General features: G+C 46.3%; 1 protein-coding gene across 12 annotated transcripts in view; it reads right to left on the bottom strand.

The window, feature by feature from the left end:
• Positions 1–13,212: 13,212 nt before the first annotated feature.
• The window catches only part of Nedd4l (NEDD4 like E3 ubiquitin protein ligase), a 316,988-nt gene continuing 310,434 nt past the window's right edge, over positions 13,213–19,766 (bottom strand). For all 12 annotated transcript variants that reach the window (XM_046419505.2, XM_046419506.2, XM_046419507.2 and 9 more), the window contains one exon: positions 13,213–18,082. In XM_046419505.2, the coding sequence (XP_046275461.1) occupies positions 17,980–18,082 (103 nt within the window). In that variant the 3' untranslated portion in view covers positions 13,213–17,979. The remainder of the gene's footprint in view (positions 18,083–19,766) is intronic.

The following is a 19,766-nucleotide window of genomic DNA, read 5'->3' as shown; positions in this document are numbered from 1 at the left end:
GCTCCTCAGATTTGTCCAGGCCTCTGCTGCTCAAAGATATTGCTACTATGCAACTTCCCACGTGGATCTTGAGCCTCATATCTGAGTTGAATCAATTTGGGATAAACGCTTTATGGTAAATCTGCAGAATTTTCACAGAATAAACACAGCCTCTGCTTCTTGAAAACTGTTGTCCTATCTTAAACCCAAACTGTTTCGTCAGCCAGAAGCTGTATTTCCGGTAGCAGATTGCTCTTTGTCATCAGTGATCTGAGCCTGGCTGTCTCAACACAGGTCACAGGTAATAGCTGCCATACCCACCCTACCCTTGGCCCTGCCCAGGAAGCAGGGAAGGCACCGACAAGACATTACTTCCAACCATCTCTTTCTTGTGCTTTTCATGCCTTCCTCCCCCCTCCCACTCTTTGCGGGCAGAATCTTCCAGTTGGTTGCCCTTGAAGTCAACTTCTGGCTCCTCTGACATGTTTTTTAGTAGCTCTCACCACAGAGGGATGATGATCTGTCATGGCCCAACCTGTGCTGGTGAAACAGACTAGGGGAAGAAATCCTCTGGCTTTGATATGGAACAAGGGTTTCTTAATTCACTGATTTGTCCTGGGTGACATGAGTTCAAAAGTCACTGCAAAACCTGCTGCAGTTAAGCTCCTGGAAGCAAAACCCAACACATCAGCTGCTTTCCAAAGCTTGGACTAGAGCAGATAGGCCCAGACTCAGCTTGGAGGGTACCTGGATGTCCTGCACCCATCACCTTCCCTGGAATGTGGAGGAGGCAGGCAACCCCCGGATGCTTCATTCTATCATCAAAACAGTTGAATCTTGTTGCTGCTCCTAATAAATGAATTGATGACTTGCATCATCTGGGGCCCACTTAGTCTATCTGAACATCCAGCATGCTTGAGCTCATTGTGAAGCCACAAATATCCAGCAGCAGAGGCAGACAATTCCTGGTAACCTTTCCAAAAATCCAATTTCCAGCCATGTGTGACAAAGTGACTATTTAATAGATGCAAATGTCGTGCTTAATATTTTTAGTCTTCCTTGTCTGTGCGTGAGTCATTGGGAATGACAGATTGCATTTTAAGGGGGAGCAAGGATCTTACCAGATCCTCTCATTTGTTCTGTGCTGGTGGTGCTCAGGAACCCTCTCAGATCTTGCAGGAAGCTGTCCCATGTTTCCTGACAGCACTTCTTACAGTTTTGGATCACCCCTGTCAGCAGAACTGCTGCTGGGCCCATGGTGAGTCCCTGTCTTCCTGAGGGAAAAATATTTCCTAAACGGGCCCTGCCGTCTCTACTCATATCTCTACCTGCTGTAAATTCTAGAATATTCCCAACCCATTTGTTTCTTTTGCAGATGGTGGAAGCTATTTATTTATTTGATTTTAATTTCAGTGGCTTCAGGCCTTAGAGCCTTTGCTGGGAGGCTTATAGGGGCCTCCTTTTTGCACAGGTGACAGCTGAGGATGTGCGACAGTCATGATAGGACTCAGATACCTCTGGTCGCTTCCCTCTGCAGCCAGGAAAGAAGCTCTGAAAGGAGGAGAAAACCAGAGAGTGCTCGTAGGAGCTCTTGCCATCAGTTCATCCTAGGGTCTGGCCCATCCCTTGGCTCTTCGAAGATACTCCAAAATGGGTGAATAAAAGATGGAATGGGTGATTAGGAAGATGAACAGGAAAGATGTCTTCCATTTGAGGACAGATGAAAAGAAACCAAGGAGTTTGCTGGGAATAATCCAACAAAATGGCACTGTGGGTTGGTTGGGTGAGTGAGCTCAGATTTGTACCCATATTTGCAATGTGGGCCATTTGGAAAAGAAACCTCCCCTTCTGAGTCTTAGTTTCTCATCAGTAAAGCTAGGGGTTTGGAGCAAATGATCTCCCATGTTCCCTCTCTATTTTTAAAATTTTCCAAGTAGATGGTTGTCATGCCTACCCTGGCACCTGGCCATTTTTGTCACCACAGGCATGGTTCCAGTTCTCTCTGAATTGGCTTACACTGGAGAGCAGTTGTCTTGGAGCAAGAACTATGGGGCCATCGAAAGAAGTTGCTTGGTGACAGTTTGCCTACACCCATGGTACATTCAGTGTGAGAGAAAAAAACCAGAATGTTCCAGAACATTTTCTGATGTTCATGATAATTCCATGTTCATGATAATTCCATATAGATTGGGGATGGGATACACAGAAACCTGTAGCATTTTCTTTTTGAAGTGTGCTATAAGCAAACTGATGGAAATTAAAGCCAAATGAGAGCCTGTAAAGTCATTACGGTTGACTTTTCCCCTGGTCCAACTCAGTCCGGCATTGCCCAATTCTCTCCAAACACTGCAGAATGGCTGTTTATGTGGAGATAAAGAAAAGCTCTCTGTTGACTTTATTTCCAAACCCTACCTTTTGGAATTGACACAAGAAGAGGGCAGACTGCTGGCCAGGCCTGACTCCCTGGTCAGCAAGCAAACTCCAACCCCCTACCGCTGCTAGCTGGCCGTCTCCTCAAACAGAAGCTACTGAAACAGATATCAACAACTCAGATAAAACTGGAGCAACATGGGCTTTGAACCCAGGGCTAACAGGTTTATTGCAAACTGGTCATCTCCCTGTCACTTCTACCTCTGGGGGTGAAAGGCCAAAGTTTTGCTCCTTCCCCTGTGAGCTGCTTGGCATAGGGTATTGGGGTAGGAAGGTTGATCCATGTGGGAGGGAACACAGGGCATAATCTGCACCTTCAGGGTGCAGCAGGACTCAGGATACAAGGCCCGGGCTAGTGGCAGTTCTTGCTTGGGCCTGATGCCTAAATCCATGCAGATGCAGCGTTTGGGTTAAAAGCCGATCTCTAAAATCAGACCCTCTGGTCTATCTCTTCCCAGCTCTGTGACCTTGGAGAAGGTTTTTAATCCTCTTGGTACCTTGATTTCCTAATTTGAAAGAGGGAATAAGAATGGACCTATATAATAAAAGTTATTCTGGGGGTTAAATATGTTCATATTTCTAAAACTTAGAATAATAATGCCTGGCACATATGATTTTTCAAATAAATCAGTGTTTCTCAAACTTGAGCCTGGTGATGAGAATCTTCTGGAGAACTTGTCTCTACACAGCCTGCAGGTTTTCCACTCCTGGTATACTCTTGGTGAGGATCAGTGTCTGTGATTCTGATGCAGATGGCCAATTCTGTACCTGAACCTCCCTCCTACTTGGCAGTGGGATCCTGATTCCCTTTTGATTGACACTCCTTGAATCCAGGGCTGCTTGGAGTCTTTCCAGGTGTCTACCTGGAAAGCTCTTCTGCTTCTTACCCAGTTGATCTTTCAAGATTCAGCTCAAATGTGTCTCCTCCATATCTTCACCAGGACCTGGATCTCTGCATAGGGGCACACGGCCTTATCTGAGATTCCAATTTTTTTTTTTTTTTTTGTAATTGTGAAGCAGTCTCATTTAGGGCCAGAAGCTCATTTTGATGAGAAGGACCTGGCCTCAAATGACATGATGCTACTTATAATTCTTATTCCACTTAGTGCAAGTATTCATGTGTTTGTTGTAGAAATACTAAAGGGTTTGTGGACAGGGTGCTTGCCCCAGTTTGTTGAGGATGCTACATAATGTATGGTATGTACAACATATCACTTTCCAGCAATGCAATGCATTCAATCAATCAATCAATAAATCAGCATTCCGTCATTCATCTGGACCCAAGATTTTTGGATTGTGCATCTGTGGCATATTTTGTTCTGATTATTGGCTGCCTCCTCTTTGTTGCCATTAAATGAAAATCCCAAGAGCAAAGACCATTATCTAGCATAACCCTTGGATCAAATAATGATCAGTTACTGTTTTCTGAATGAATGCTTCCTTGCAGTGGAAATGGCATCTGTCTTTCTTACTCTTAGTCACATTCCCTATCCATGCTCCATGAACATTCGTGGCAGGATTTGTAAAATGAATTTCACATGGTTCTTTGGATCCTCTTCCTTGGAACCAGGCCTGAAACTGGGATTAGCTTTCCCCAAATTTGGACAAGTTATCCAGAAGATGCTTACCAGGCTGAAGTTAGAGAAACACTGATTTATTCAACACTGTATGTGAGCAGGACCTGGGAAGATGATGTTTCAAACAGCTATTGCACTTAAGTGGGATTTTGCTAAAGAGGAAACATTGGGATAGCACTGTCTTTAATAAAAGAATTTTCCAACACTGGGGAAATGAGGGGAAGATTTCACTCGGAAATCCTCTTTTTCTTCTCCTTCCCTGAGGTCAAGCTCTACTGGCACAATCATAAAAGAGGAAAGTGCTCTGCCCAACCCACCCTTCCAGGATTGAAAAAGGCGGGAGACCACGGTGAAGACCCTAAGGCAGGAGACCATGGTGAAGGACACGTAGGCAGCACCTACTGAGGATATGCTGAGCTTTGGGAAGAGGGAAATGGGGAGACTTAGAGTAAGAGATTAAGCTCCCATTGTATATGAGTTGCTAGACCCCAGGTCCTTGGCATGCATTATGACATGGAGTGAATAGCCACATCCTATGAAAAGAGCAATGGTTGATTATTTAGATCATCTGAGTCCAAATTTCACATTGGTGGGCATTTCTCATGTCCAGGTGCAGAGGCTGCAAACTCCAATGCCTACACAGGCCAGGCAGACAATGAGTGAAGTGGGGCGGAGTCGGGTTGTGGGGTAGTATGGCCAGCTGGAAGCCTCGTGCCCCACTAAAGAGAGAAGCCCCTATTCAGCTGTGGGTGATGGATGCCTGGTCTTCTAATTTTAAAAGAGAAATGAGAAAATGTGAAATTTAGGTGGAATTTTCCTATTTAAAAACTCAGAGATAGCCAAATAGGTTGCTGGATGCTCTTCTCTTGTGCGCTCTTTGGGAAGTCCTTTTGTGAGTTCTTAAAATGTTCCCTTCCTTCTGAGCTGTGAGGACCCCAAGTGGGAGGTTATCATTCTCAGGTGCAGCAGGGCAGGCTCACCTTGTCTTATTCACGTCCTCAGCCAGCACCTGGGGTGGGAGGTGGCTAAATCCCCACCAGAAATCATTTGCCAGGTGAGCTTGCTTAGACAACCATGTGGCTCAAATGCTGGTGGCTTCTGGTGAGACTCTCGTCTCTCAAGACCTAAACTGTTGCTGACACAAGGAACCTCAAACACTGTGTTTGAAAAGAGTGAGGCAGCATGAGAAAGGAATCAGTCATTTGCTACTTTTCATGGAAAAATGAGCATCAGCAGGAGCTGAATCGCTCGGGTCTGGTGGTGTGACTCTCAGCAGACCATTGTCTGCAGTTTCAGGGTCTTTCTCTGACTCTGCCTTGTGTCCTCGCTTGTTCTCTTACCAGAGACTCCAAAAGACTTTCTTACAATCAATCAGGCTCGTGTGTTGGGGTCACGAGGCAGAAGAGCCTTGTTAGCCTGGCCCATGAGGGAGCACACAGGCAGGAAATAGCCAGACACCGCGACCTCCCCATCCCCACCCGCCTCTCATTCCATCCACTGAAATTCAGTTTTATTGAGCATCGGAGGCCCAAGACAGTGGCCAATCTCAGGCTGTTGTCAGTAATGAATAGGAAGGAGACAGAGACAAAAGATGGAAAGAGACCAAGTGCTGAGCATCCAAAGAGGATGAAACTTTGTCTAGTGGATAAGGGGACATTTGAGATGGACTCTGAAGCGGACTCAATTTGGAAGTGTGGGAAGCTCACTCCTTACAGAGAGAGCAAGGTAAAAAGGACCACAAGGGCTAATTTGGGCTGCATGTGGGGACAGTTTCACTTGAATGACTGTAGGAATACCCTACAGTTAGGACCTGGGAGCCTCTGAGGGATTTCTGCAGGGGAATGTGGATACTGGAGTTGGGCTAGACTTGGAGCTGTGTGCAAACCAGACTGGAGATCAGGAGAGAGAAAGTGAGAGAGAAAGTGAGAGAGATGCACCGTCAGGGGTTCCTTGTCCTAATTTGGGCAGAAGTTGCAGAGGCCTATAAGGAGGAGGAGGTACGGAAATGTGGATGAGAATACAGATGCCTGCCCCGTTACGCATGTCCCTGCTGTCCTTAATGCCTTCTCCCCTTCTCCCTTAAGCGTGTTCATCAGGCATTTGCACCCATTATCCCACTGAACCCTCTCCTATGAAGGTCACCAGTGCTATCAGCATTGCTGGTTCCAGCGGTCACTTCTCTAGCTTTGTCTTTCTGACCCACCAGGAGAGCTGCCTACCTGACATCTCCTGGGTTGCTGGTGAACTCTCCCCACTCTCCTGGTTTTCATCCTACCTCTCCAGCCCCCCTCCTATCCCGGATCCATCTTGTCTTCCAGGCCTTGGACCCCTCCTTCCATTTCAAAACTTTTAACACCACCTTCGTACTTACGATGATTTAGTCCCTGCTGCCTGGACCTGTCTGTGGCCCAGGATTCTACTTTCTATTTGACCTCTTCCCATGGCTAACAGGTGACTCCTGCCTAAAGTCTTTTTCTGCTATATTTTGTCCTTCAGCTTCATCTATATTTAACATGACACACATTGGACTTATTTAGATGTTTATTATTTATCTGTCTTCACTAGAAGTTATATTTCACCATGGAAGAGACCTTTGTTTTGCTATATTCCTGGCCCCTAGAAGTAAGTGCAGAGTTTGTGCTGGACATTCAGTACATATTTGTTGAATGAATAAAGGAGTGCATGAAGAGAAAACGGCACCTTGTCGCTCTTGGAAGTTGGGAAGCAAGGCTGTGTGAAGGGTCACAGATGGAGTTCTAGTGCAGATGTCCAGAAGACACAGGGTGTCACTCCCAGAGACACGGAAATGTGGAGGAGGAGTGGTAGGAAAGGAGTGTGTATTCCAATGGGGACATTTTGAGTTTGAGTGATTTGAGGAACATCCTATGATGGTGTCCATCAGACTTTTGGAGATGAGAATTTGGAGAGAGGCTGGGGCTAGAGAAAGATTTGGTCATTGTACACATGGGGGTAATAACTTAAGCCAGGAGAGGAGGGAGGGAGGGAAGAAGAGAGACAGAAAACGAGCTCATTAAGCACAACATTTTGGGGAACATCTACATTTAGGGAGGAGAAAATCTGGTAGGAGTTTCATGGGGGTGAGAGAATAACTGGGAGAGCCATGGAAACCAAAAGCTGAGTTTCAATAAGACATGGCTGCTGATGTCTCACACCTGTGGGATGAGGAGGAGGATGAGGACCAGGGAAGGGCTGTTAAACAGATACAGAATGCGATATCTGGGAAGGGCAGAAATAAACTCCCTCTAGGGGGACATTGCATTAGTCAGACCAAGGAAGTTCTGGGAATGTACTGAAGGGCTGGTGTTCTCAATGTTCAACTTGTAGGGTAGGACATCGGGCCCAAGGTCATGGGGGCCCAGAGGGTTCTTCCACCCCTGGTGGGATGTGACCATTGCTCTCTTCGTATCGCCAACAGCAGGTATTTCCTAATGCTCTCTCAACCTCCAAAGCTAATATTTGTCGCCTACTGATCCAGTACCCAGCCTGTTATTTTTTAACTGGAGTCAGGGTTCAAAGGCCTGACTGTTGTTTAAACACTCGTTACGTGGGGGATGGCATGTCCCCTGATAATCCCCACTGATGAACAGGCAAGGATCTTCTACGGAAATACCGACTGTCGAGAGGGCAGGGGCGTGAGGGGAGGGAGGGACCCAGGGGCAGAGGTCTTAGCACTGATGAGAGCCCTGACAAAAATTCAGATGCAGCTTCCAAACTCATACTTCCTGCCATGAATGACATTAAATATAAGTTAACATATTAACAGATCCTCTTGACAAATACGACAACATCCTGGGGCCCCAGTGCAGAATTCCTGAGAATGGAAAATCCCGTTTTCAGTCTCTGGCCCCTTGAGCCCTTTAGCTCTCCTAGATGAGAAATGTTTGTGCTGACCTGGAGACTATGGGCCACTTGCTTGGTGGAGCAGGCAGGGTTGGTGGGGGGAGGGCACTGTCCTGTGGGAGTCAGAGGCTGTACAGGAGCCTGCCAAGGGCTGAGGCCAGCGGTCTTTCACCTTGTGCAGTCACCCTGTGTTCACAATGGATTCAGTGAAGCTGTGCACCCCGGCCCACCCTCAAAACCTTCCCTACTCAATGTGCTGAAACCTAAATGTCATATATTTGATCTTTATTCTTTTTGATAAGGCAATTCATTTTGCATTTGTTGAAATGAAAATATTTCTGGGGTCATGTGTTCAGCTTATCAGTCATTTACATCTTAGAATAAATGAGTTTTCGGGCTCTTTCCTTGGATAGGAGGTTTGATGGAAGGGACGGTGGCTGGGGAGTGGAGTCAGTGGTTAAATGGTGCTTTTGAGCCAGACACTCTGGGTTCACAGTACCAACCCATGAGCCTCATAACCTCCCAGACTGTATTGGTGCTAATAATGTCTACCTCATTAGGCTAATGTGAAGACTGATGAAAAGTGGTAGTGGCATCATAAGACAGTACCCTCAAAAGCCCTGAAGTTTACCAAATGTCAGAAAGGCCACTATCCCAAGGGGGGAATTCTACAAAGAGAGACTGAAGGCTGAAGACAGATTCATAATGGCAGAGTTTGGCTTGTTGGTCCCAATCTCCTTCCCCTTTCCTCTGGGAGCCACTAGGTATTTCCCTGCTTCCTCTGCAGTTAGGTGTGGCCAGGGGAAGGTGGGCAGGGGCTTGTCCTCCAGCCTGGTCCTCCTACACAATCTTCCCCAGGCTCTCTTCCCTCCTCTGCTTGTGGGTTACAGAGGATCCTATCCCAGGGAATTGTGGGGCCATCAAAGGAGGGTGCTGAGTCCCTAGATGACTGCATGGCACAGGGTATCTGCTCTGACCTACGTGGGACTTTGACTAAGACACCATGATTGGGCACTGCTTGTTACAGTGCTAGCCTGCCCTCATGAACACTGGCCTTCTTCCTTGTGAAATGTGCCTGGATTTCCACCCAGAAGTCCAAGATGATCATTGTATGTAAACGATTTGAGGCTTGAACATCCTACAAGATGACTGAGTGAATTCGAAAAATAGAGACTGTTGTGTTGCTTATGAAGTGGGATACTGTTTGAATATTAAACTGACTTTTCTCATTCCTCATGCCCCCCTGGCTTCCTGTCAATTGACTTAACAAGTGATTATTGTTTCCAGGTAGCAGAGGTGCCAATTATAATTTAAAAATTCCTTGTTAATAAGTTGTGTAGTTCGGTATGAAATTCTAGAACAGGCAAAATTAATATATAGGGGGAAATTTCAGAACAGCTCTGAGCGGCTGGGGTGGGGTTGACTTGGAAGAGGCATGAAACAACTTCTGTGGTGATGGCAATTTGGGGTACACAGGTATGAATGTACACTTAAGATTTTGAATTTCTTTGTGAATTAAAGTGAAAAGTTTAGTTAATGATTTGCTTGCTGGAGTGTTGGGGAAAGTAATGATGTCTGCAATTTACTCTGCAATGCTTCAATAATTAGGAGGGGCTTAACGGTGGACTCATGATAGGTTTGAGGAAAAGCCAGCAGAGGGGAAGGGAAGGGCAGAATCTGGGTGGTGGCACAGGAGCGCTCACTGTGCAATACTTTCAAATTTTTCTGATTGTTTGCAAAACTTTTAATAAAACATTGGGGGTGGGGAGTCGCTGTTGTGTTTCAGGCTGAAGGCTGACTCTCTTTAATGCCGAGGGGGAAAATGGCCTTGTATACCAGGTTTTGCTAAGGGACAAGCAGTTTCTGTTTCCTCTAAAATATTCTCTTTCCACATCAAAAACAAATTTAGGTGATTCCATTACAGACTTTCTCTAAAGGCCTCAGGTTCCCAGGGAGCTCTCAGCAAAGGGAAAGGACTGGTGTGGGGAAGGGTCTGAGACCCCAGGAGTCAGCACCCTGGGCCACGGCAAGGGGAAAAAATGTCAGCGAATAGCCCTTGGGTGGCGTGGGAGCAGCTGCAAGCAGCAAAGACTGTGTCCCACATCCTGGTGGGAAGTCTCAGAGGTGCAGAGCAGCAGGGTCTCAGGAGACACAGAAGTGGCTGAGGAGCTCGGTGGGAGTGCTGTGGGGCCTTTCCAGGGTGCAGCTGGAGCGAGCATCCTAGACAGGACAGGGCAGGTGAGGCAGCAGGAGATCCCAAGAGGACTTGCGAACCCATGCAGGAGACAGAGAGGACATTGCCCAAGGGCCTGAGGAAGAAGGCGGCAGGGATCTGTGCCAGGAGGACCCTGTGCAGGAAAGCACCTCAAAAGGAGCTTGATCAATAAATGCCCTGAATATTTATTTCCCAAAGGTGATTTTAAGCCTACAGAATCAATGGTTCACTAAAAGAGATGACTATTAGTTTTTTGTCCTCTGCCACTGCATGGAAACAGGGCCCATGCATGAGGAGGCTGGCATAGGGCTGCCATCTCAGGGCAGGCTGGTCTCAGCCTCAAGGGCAGTGCCTGCAGCCCCACATCCAAGTGGCTGTCTGGGTGACTGGAAGAGTAGCAGAGCAGGGCCTGGACTAGAGGACCCCCTTCCCCCCTCCCCAGCAGCTCTGTGTGCCGGCTCAGGGCCTTCTGAAAGAGGAAAGAGAAGGCTAGAGGGAGCGAGGTGGGGCTGTCAGGGGGCTGAGCCTCTGATGAGACAATCAATGTCCTGCAGATGCTTGCTGAGATCTGCCCCTGTCTGGGATGATGTGTTTCCGGAGGCTGGTTAAGGTTCTTCAAATTGTCCTGGTGCCAAGCATTGTGCCCTCTTCTCCAAGAGCCCAGGAGGCCGAGGGAGGCTGCCGGGGTTGGTAAAGCCCAGGTTGCCTTGGCACCTCCTGCGGGCTCCTCGACCTCCCTTCTTCTGACAGTGCCAAGTGCCAGGGGGACTCTCTCCTTCCCTGTACTTGGGTTTGGAGAAGTGCCTTTATGGTGTCTGGATGTGCACGGGGGAGGGCAGACTGCCCACAGTCCTCAGGACACAAATGAGAACGAATACTAGTTTCTGGACTCAGACTGAAAACCTGGCCCTGGTCCTCTAGGACCACAGTCCTGGTCACATGGAGTGTTTAGGGGCAAGAGCCCTGAGGCTCAGATGGAAAATGAGGGTGCTGGAAAGACAAAGCCGAGGCCCTCTGGGGTGCACATTCCATGAGCTCGGGACACTGCAGCAGAGAATCTTCAACCTTTGGCTTGTTTTGGCATTTGCTCTGACCAAGCCAAGCAGGGTTGGAAAGTTAACCTCCTGGCTCTGGCAACTCTATCTAAAACTGCCAAGGAAGGGTATTGCTTAGAAATCGCCCAAACTTGCCTTCTCATCAATTTGGCAGAGGAGCCTGGCTGGGGCACTGCCAGGGGTCCCTCGGCCAGGTCATCTGAGGCCCAGCAGCTCTGTACCACAGATCTGCCTCTCTTGCCTATGGCCCTTCATGGTATTTAGGTCCAGTCTGGTCCTTTTGGTGGTACGCTGACTCTGGTACTGAGCGCACCTTCCAAACTTAACTTGCAAATTAAGACTTCCCCTCCAGGAGGGAAAAAATCCCCCCACATTAGGGTTTGGTGAGTGAAAAGAAAATCTGGGGTGCATACATGGGCACCTACTGCCACCCCCAACACTGCCCCTCCATTCCACAATTCCAGCAGAGAGCTTGCAGCCAGCGCAGAGCTACAAGGAACTGGCCAGCACAACTGAAATTGGCAAGTCTAGGTTATTCCCAGTGGACCACAGGAAGTGTCACCTCGCTGGAGGCAGGGAGAATCCCTCCACCTACCCTGTCACCCCTTTACCCTCCCTTGCCTGTGACTTGAAGCCCACCGGGAATGTAGTCAGGGCCAATTTGGGATCTGGAGGGGAAGGGGGTGTACTAGCAGTATGGGGAACTGGCTGGGGAAGGGGCCCTGAAAGGCACTGGGCAGAAGTGACGGTCTGCTTGGGGCAAACTGACCTTCCTCAGTTGGGCTACAGGTCAGCCTTGCAAAGTCCCCAACAGGGAATCTCTCTATTCTCACCCTCCTCAGCCTGCTGAGGACCTAGTTATGGAGTCTATGCTCAGTCTTCAGTAAACCCAGACTCAATTTTCCCCTCTGCCCAATTCAAGTCCTTTAATGACTCCCCAGCTCCAGTGTTCTGGAAACCCACCGAAATGGTCTCTCAGAGGAGGCAGCAGCAAACAAACCACAAAGTAGCTTTTCTATTCTTACCCCAGGGATTCTTCAAACCTGGCTCTTTTGAGCCAAAAGCCTGGAGAGCTAGTTGTAGAATTTGGGGACACTCATGTTCACTGCTGACACTCACCAGGGGCTTTAAAATTTTGGAAGTGCCTATATCAGAGAAGGTCAAGAGCTGCCAGCCAGCCACTGTGTCATTGAGGTAATTTATTCATTGTACTTTTTAAATTTTTTTTTTAGTTGTTGATAGGCCTTCATTTATTTAGAGGTGGTGCTGAGACTTGGACCCAGGGCCTCACACATGCCAGGCAAGTGTTCCACCACTGAGCCACAAGCCCTCATTTTACTCTTTATATTTTGCTTTAACACAGAAGAGTTCAGAGTGGTTCTGGCCCCACACACCTCATAGGTGTGTCTGTGTAAGCCCAGGTGGGGAGGCAGGAGCTCTGGGTGCTGTTGACGGCTTTCCAGCAAGCTCCTCTGCTAAAGGAAAAAGACAAGAAATCAAGGGCTCACTCCATCACATCCTGCCCAGAATCACAGCAGGAAGTCCCCAAGGGAATGGCCAAAGGACACAGATGAGGCTCAGTACTAACAAAAAGAGGAAAAATTTCCCCAAAACAAAGATTATTTGAGCAGAATGACACGGTGTATGGAAACATGCCAGAGAGTTTTACAAGGGAACTGACACAGGTATGGCTATCGCAACTTCCTGAGCACAACCGTAGCTTCGTCATTGGGTCCTACAACCTTTTTAATGAGCAGAGGGTAGCTTCATCATTGGGTCCTACAACCTTTTTAATGAGCAGAGGGTCACTTGGATAACTAGAGGGGAAACCTGGCTTTCCAGGAACAGATTCATATATGGGTTATATGCTGTTATATAAAATGCGCCAGTTTAAAAAGATGAAATGGCAGATGAGAACAATTGGGCATCCTCATATTATGCTGAAGCAGTGTGTTCTGGGCAGACTATTTATAAAGGCGTGGAACTTTAAGTGGAGATTAAGGAAGTGAACATACCACAAGCCTGCAGGCGTTTAAACCCCTCTGACACAATCACGATGACGCATGCACTAAGAAACTTGAAACCAGAAAACCCATAATATTTGCTGTAGAAAATGCTCCAGCTTCCATAATTCTTTATTAAATATTCGACAAGTCGCATCACTTTTTACAATGACTTCATTTTGCCACATTACTCTTTTGCTGTCAGGAAAACAAGCGACGGTTTCTCTTTAGCGCTCAAGAAAAGCAAAAAGGACTTGTTCTTGAACAAAACTTTTCCTGTATCAAATTCAACCGTATTTTAAAGCTATTCTGATTGTGAAAATGAGCATTATCCATAAGTTGTCCTTAAAAAAAAAAAAAAAAAAAAATCAAGGTAGTTGGTTTTGTTTGACCAAATAGTACTTGGCTTCATTTTAGGAGGTGGGTTTATAATAAAAAGTTATGAAACATTGAGAATTCATTTGGAATGCTTGAAACACTTTTCACCTTAAAGTCAGTTTTTTTTTTCAGGTTTCATTTGATAACAGATCCTGAATTAATAAATGACAGCGAATTAACATCTTTTTCCTAGGGTTCTCTCGGCTCTGAGCATCAGAATTCTCAGCACACAGCTTGGAGAAAACTGCAGAAGGGACTGAGCTCTCCCTTTTGAAACCGGATTACTTGTAGAGGTGTAAAAATGCTATACAAATATATACACATATATTTGGACAGCATATGTAGGTATACAGGTATGTTACATACAGAGTAGTAAGAACAAAGTCACACAAAATTAACATGAAGGAAACCATGACAAACTAGGTGAAATCAGTCCAGATACGAGGGGTAGACTGGCTTAAACGGGAACACAGGCTTCTGTCGATGCAGGTTATGTTCCTGAGAAAGGCTTTCGATGCACTGGTGCCAGGTCGAGAATGCAGTACACGAAGTGATGTCATTATTCCTTACAAACATAAAACCAGCAAAGAGACATGCGCTTCAAACATGCATTGCTTTGAGGGCAACATCTTTAATACAGGAGAGATGTCAAAGGAGTGGTTTTCCTGGAAAATTCTGTACCAACAGAAAGCTACCCCTTTTCTTAGGAATCATTACAAAGGCTCACATACTAAAGCTACAGCATTTTCTCACACACTGAAAACACTCTGGGGTGGAGTGTGCGTACGCAAGTGTATATACACCATTCATTAAGGCTTATATAAATTAAAAAAAAAAAGTGGTCCAAAGTATATCACATTTTCTTCCCAGTTTTAAAAGCTAAAGTACTAAGTGGATTCTTTAAGTTTTTGAACACATCTCAGTCCTGAAATTGGCAGTTTTGACGTGACTTAGGTATCCCAATGCCTGAAGGAGACAGAGGTAGTACAAGATCTGGGGGGTCAGTGGGGAGCAGGGCAGGCAGTCACCCTGCACAGCAGCACCCCTACTGGCACATCAGAAAATGACTCCAGGCAGCATCTCCCCTCTGCACAGGGCAGCACAGGGGTGCTTAGTCTGGGTGAGGAAGGGAGAGGACAGGAAGCAGACAGCTAGTACAATGGGAAGCTACTGGAGAGCTGATGAACCCAAGCTCTCTTTGCAGACTTCAACATTTCAGAGATGAGATACACAACAATCAGGAATATACAAGAGTCAATGATAAACAACTCCTCACTGTTAGAACAATTAGAAAGTTGCTGCACGTGACCCTGGCTTCTGAGAGTCAACTGGGATCCTGCAAGGTCAAAGAACAGGCATATGAATTGCCTACACCACATTGAGAGATGTAGAAAGTGGTTCAAATATTTTGCACATCATTTTTTAGACTCTGACACCGGGTCCTCACACGGGAAGAATAATTCATGTCAAGTTGCTTTCTCTCATCCACCATCTGAATTTAGGGACTGTTCTAAAGGGCTTTGGAAACAAAACTTAAGTTTGTCCCTTCCTGGTGATCTGTTAGAGGACTGGCTGCAGAAAAGTAAAGGACAGTCCATGTTTCAGAAAAACAAGGAAAGTGCACTGAGGTCAGACACATTGAGAAAAATGCCTCCTGTCGCCTGTTCCAGGGGCAGTGAGTGGAGAAGCAACACTCTCCAAAGCTAACGCTGTTTGTGGACTTCCCAAATTCATCCAAAGGCCAACCAGGGGCAGGAACAGTAACACCCAGGATCCACAGGCAGCCAAGTGACACTCAGAGCCTTCCCGAACTCTAGCACTCACTTCTCAGCCCCGACAACCACCTTCTGCAGGGAGCCAGAGGAAAGGGGTTATGGTGGTCACTGTGGCCTGGGAGCAAATGGGCAACAGAGTCCGCGAAGTGCAGAGCAGTGTGGCTGGTGGGACAAGGAGGACAGGCAGCACCAACCTCCTCCCCCAGGACAGTTGTTGGAGCAGGGAGGTCAGAGAATGACTCAAAAACCTGCTCTTCCTGCAGTGCATTCTCCACTGCTGCCTGGAGCAGGCAACAGCAGACAGCAAGATCTAGGAGAGATTCGGGGCCTTTAGGCAGAGAAAAACTTCACAAACAGCTGAGGACTAGTGACTGCATTCTCATTTAACCAAACCCCAAATCCAGCAATGTTTAATTGTTAAAAATTGGAGGAGTATCAAGGGGTAGATAAACTAATGTGCCATTCACAATTACCATCGTTCAAATATTCTCAGGGGCATATTTCAATAATTCTCCTGTTCCTGGCTTAAAAATGATGAGAATAGTTTCTATTTTCTTATTTTCAATACCTGGGCTAGTTTGTTTTCAAAAAATCAAAATATTCATGAAATGCACACAGTTTATGAAATGACTGAAGAATCCCAGTTTTCACAGTAGAAATTAGATTTCTCCTCCTATAATGACCTGATCATTCTCAAAATTCATCCAAGGACTCTGCTCAACTCAAATGGCATGATTTTTTTTTTTTTTAAAGATTACTATAACTTTGGACTAGGAGGGCAACAAAAAAGGGACCTTTACCACTGAGACATTTGTCATGTTGGTTTTATGGGAAAATTTCCCACCAAAAGGCAAAAAAAAAAAAAATGAGCAACATCATTTTTTATAATTACTTAGCATGTAAGTTTTCTGGTCACTCCTAGGTATTTTAAGCCACTATGAACAGGAGCCAGCACTGAGCTCCACAGCAATCCACCTTCTGTAACTTGAGGCCTCGGTGCTTCTTCACAGCCACAGCCGCCCAGGGCATCTCACGTGCCATTCGGAGCTGCATAATTTGCATATGAGCAAATTCTTACACCAGAGCTCTTTCTTCTATTACAGAGACTTCAAAATCACAATTTTTTGTCTTAAATATGCCTGCCAAGAAATCAAACCTCCAGTGCTCCCCAACAACCACAACACAAGTTAAAAGGGATGGTAGGACAACTGCACTCCCACGCTGTCTCAGACATAGTCTCTAAACATGACAGAATTCTGCAACGAGACTTAAAAGTGGAAAAGCAGCAAACTGTGCACACACCCTCAATCCTCCGCCACCCCCAGTTTAGCAGCTTGACCTCAGTGGAGCAAACTGAGTCTGTTAATCTAGTGTACAACAGACACGACTTGGGCGGGACACGGTACTGAAGCATGCACCAGGTCATAGGGAACAGAACTCGGTTCCATTAAGTGTATATTAAATAAATCCTTGTAGTCGAGTAGAAGTCACAAAACAATTGGAGAGGACAGGTCTGTAGGCTCAGCTTTTCATCCGGGTTTCTATACACCAGCAGCCAGATTCACAACTGATAGACATCGCACAGGAAAGATGTGCGCAGGGAGAAGAAATCATCGTCACACTTAATGTGTATGTTAAAAAACAAAAATGGAACCAGATATGACCTCCGCGTAGTACATAAAGTGCCTTCAGAAGTGGCGCAGTTAGAGCAGGAACCGGTTACTTTGCCGCCGTTGGCAAATGCACACCCGGAGGAGACAGAACGGATCTGGCTTCCGCAGTTTCGAATCAAGCAATGCCAAGTTTCATTCAAAATGTCTCTATGACAGACAGCAAAGGGGAAAATATAATAAAATGATGACTGTACAGCAAGGAAGGGTTAAGTAATTTCTCCAATGAGAAATGATAGTCCAACCCTGCCTCAAATGTGTTATAGCACACACAATTACTTCTAAGGAATAATGGTGTGATTCCTTTCAAGTTAACACAAATGTCATGCTATGTTACAATTCTCTCAGCCTGTAGCTATTACCTAAATTTGTACAAAAGAAAGTAATATCCAGTTTATTTTCATTCTGAGTATGGAAAAATTATCATTATGCCTAATGCTTTATTTGAAATTCTTTCAAAAGTACTTGTCTGTGGAAGGCTTTTGGACAAAAGTGAGCCTTCCAGTTCTAATAAAGTAGAGGGTGGAGGGGTGTCAAAGTACTTCAAAAATAAAAATGTCATTAACATTAAGCTTGGTATGAAATTCAAATACAAAAAAAATATGCTCACTTTCTAAGTACATGAGACATCTTTAATTGTAATGAAATAAAATCTGAAAATCGGTCTAAATCATTTTAAAAAGTAAACATGAGTTGTAATACTATACCTGTGGAGTGATTAATTCCATTCATTGTCATTAGAAAGTATGCAAAATATTTATTAAGGGCTTTGCCTGCAGAGGCACAACATAAATAGAACAAGTCCTCCTGAAATGTAATTAGTGTACACATCAACCAGTTGAGGATTTGTGGTAGAAGAGGTGGGAACTCGAGCTGGGACTGGGTTCCCGCATCTGAACTCGGGCAGGGCCCGGGTGGAGGCCGGGCTCAGACAGCACGTGCAGTGGTCTCTGCCCCCTGCTCTGCAAAAGTCTGTTAGGCAAATGCAAAAGTGCAAGGGGAACTTGCTTGATGGACAGCCCCGAGTCAGAAGGCCTTAATCCACCCCTTCAAATCCCTGTGCGTTTTCCACGGCCATGAGAAGCTTCTCTCGTAAATCTTCAAAGGTTTCATATGGAGGTAAGTCAAGGCGATTAAAGCTGCAAAATGAACAAACAGTGTAGGTAGAAGGCCACCATTATCACCCTTTAGTTCCAACAGCACTTCCTAGATTTGGCTAACGGGGCAATTGGTGTTTGCACAAGGGAATGAAAAGGTTTTAGCCCCAATTCTGAGTACAAAATAAATAAATTCTAGCTATGAAACTGCCCAAACCAAGCAAGCTATATAATTACCGAGGAGAAAAACCCTTTTCTAATAGTCCATGAAACCTCTGCTAGAAGGAGCATTAATGCATGCTCCAGGGCTGCTGATGCAGCGAGGCTATGCCCATTTCCAATGCTATCACTTATTCTCCACTAGGCCTGAGCCAAGTGCAGGTCTCTGTATGGACTCCTTGACTTTCATCACAAGCCTTCAAGGTGGGCAGAGTGACCTCCAATCTGCAGATGTGTCCTGAAGCAGTGAGGCACAGCCAAGGTGCTGTGGGTCCTACTCCTAGGAAAGCTGTGAACCCCAAAGCAGAGGCCAGGCTACTTGGGCTCCAGAACACCAATGACAGGTTATCTTTGCTAACCAAAGGCAGACTAGCCAGAGGTTTGGAGAAAAGAGCTGTACCCTTTAGGACAGCCCTTACACATCAGGCGGCTTCAGTTGGGGGCGCTGCAAACCACCCTGGTGAGAATAAAGTCTTCAGACATGTGGATGGCCCCTGCAGGCATACCGTCTACTTGTTTATAGAACTGAGTTCAAATTCTGGCTCGACCACTTGCTAGCCATGTGACCTCTGGCAAATCACCTTACTTCTTGGGATCTGTCTGCTCATCTGTGAAAAGGGGAAATTGCTCATTGGGTGTTGGGAGGGTCAGATCTGAACACATGTCAGGTGGGCCTGGAGGGCAGCAAGTGTGCCAGTGTCACGGTTCACTCAGTAGATGATGGTGATCCATGTTGTTATTCATTCAATATTTACTGAATGTCTGCTGAATCAGTGTCTGTCGGGACTGCCGATGTGAATGCCCTGAATGTGGCCACCTGTCCTGACATGGCCACACACCCTGGCAGCGGCTCATGATCTTTCGAGGAGGGCTAACATTCGTGGAGTGGGCCTGTTTCGGTGCTGTGCCTGTCCTCCTGCACTGAGCCCTGGCACCCGCCCTGTTAAGGAAGGTAATGCTTCTCCCCTGGCTTTACAGAGGAGGAACTTGAGGCGGAGGCGAGGTAACCTGCTGCAGGCTGGCTCTGAAGCCCACCCCTTGACCCACGCATGGCTGCCTCTACTGTGAGTGCCACACCATTTGTGCTTAAAGCTGACCCCACCCCGTGCTGACCTGACTCCAAGTATGAACAGAGCCGCTCTGCATGTTTTAAAAGCTGACCACTGATCATCATCAGCAGAAACAAATGCCTCTCCATGCTGGGCCCCACTAACCCTAACATGTTTAACGAGCCCCACTCAGACTTCATAGCGGCCGGTAAACATCGAGAGTGCAACTCTGTGCTTCCTAAATGGCACTTCTCAGAAAGGCACTAGAAAGTGCTTTCCACAGAATGTGGCTCTTTCACATGGGAGGCTCATGGTCCAGGGTCTGCAATTCCCATAGAGTCTGAAGACCCACTCTCAAGGATCTGTGAAGATTTTTTCCTTTTAAAAGAGGCCTATATGGGATTTGAGTTCAAGAAATACTAACATAATGGAGAGAGGAGGTGAAGAGAGGAGTATTA

This window comes from Marmota monax, unplaced genomic scaffold (genome assembly GCF_021218885.2).
Source record: "Marmota monax isolate L192 unplaced genomic scaffold, Marmota_monax_Labrador192_F-V1.1 WCK01_AAM20220418_F8-fsc00088, whole genome shotgun sequence".
Classification (NCBI taxonomy): Eukaryota; Metazoa; Chordata; class Mammalia; order Rodentia; family Sciuridae; genus Marmota; species Marmota monax.
The sequence above is the reverse complement of the archived record's forward strand: the minus strand, read 5'-3'. Positions and strand labels throughout refer to the sequence as shown.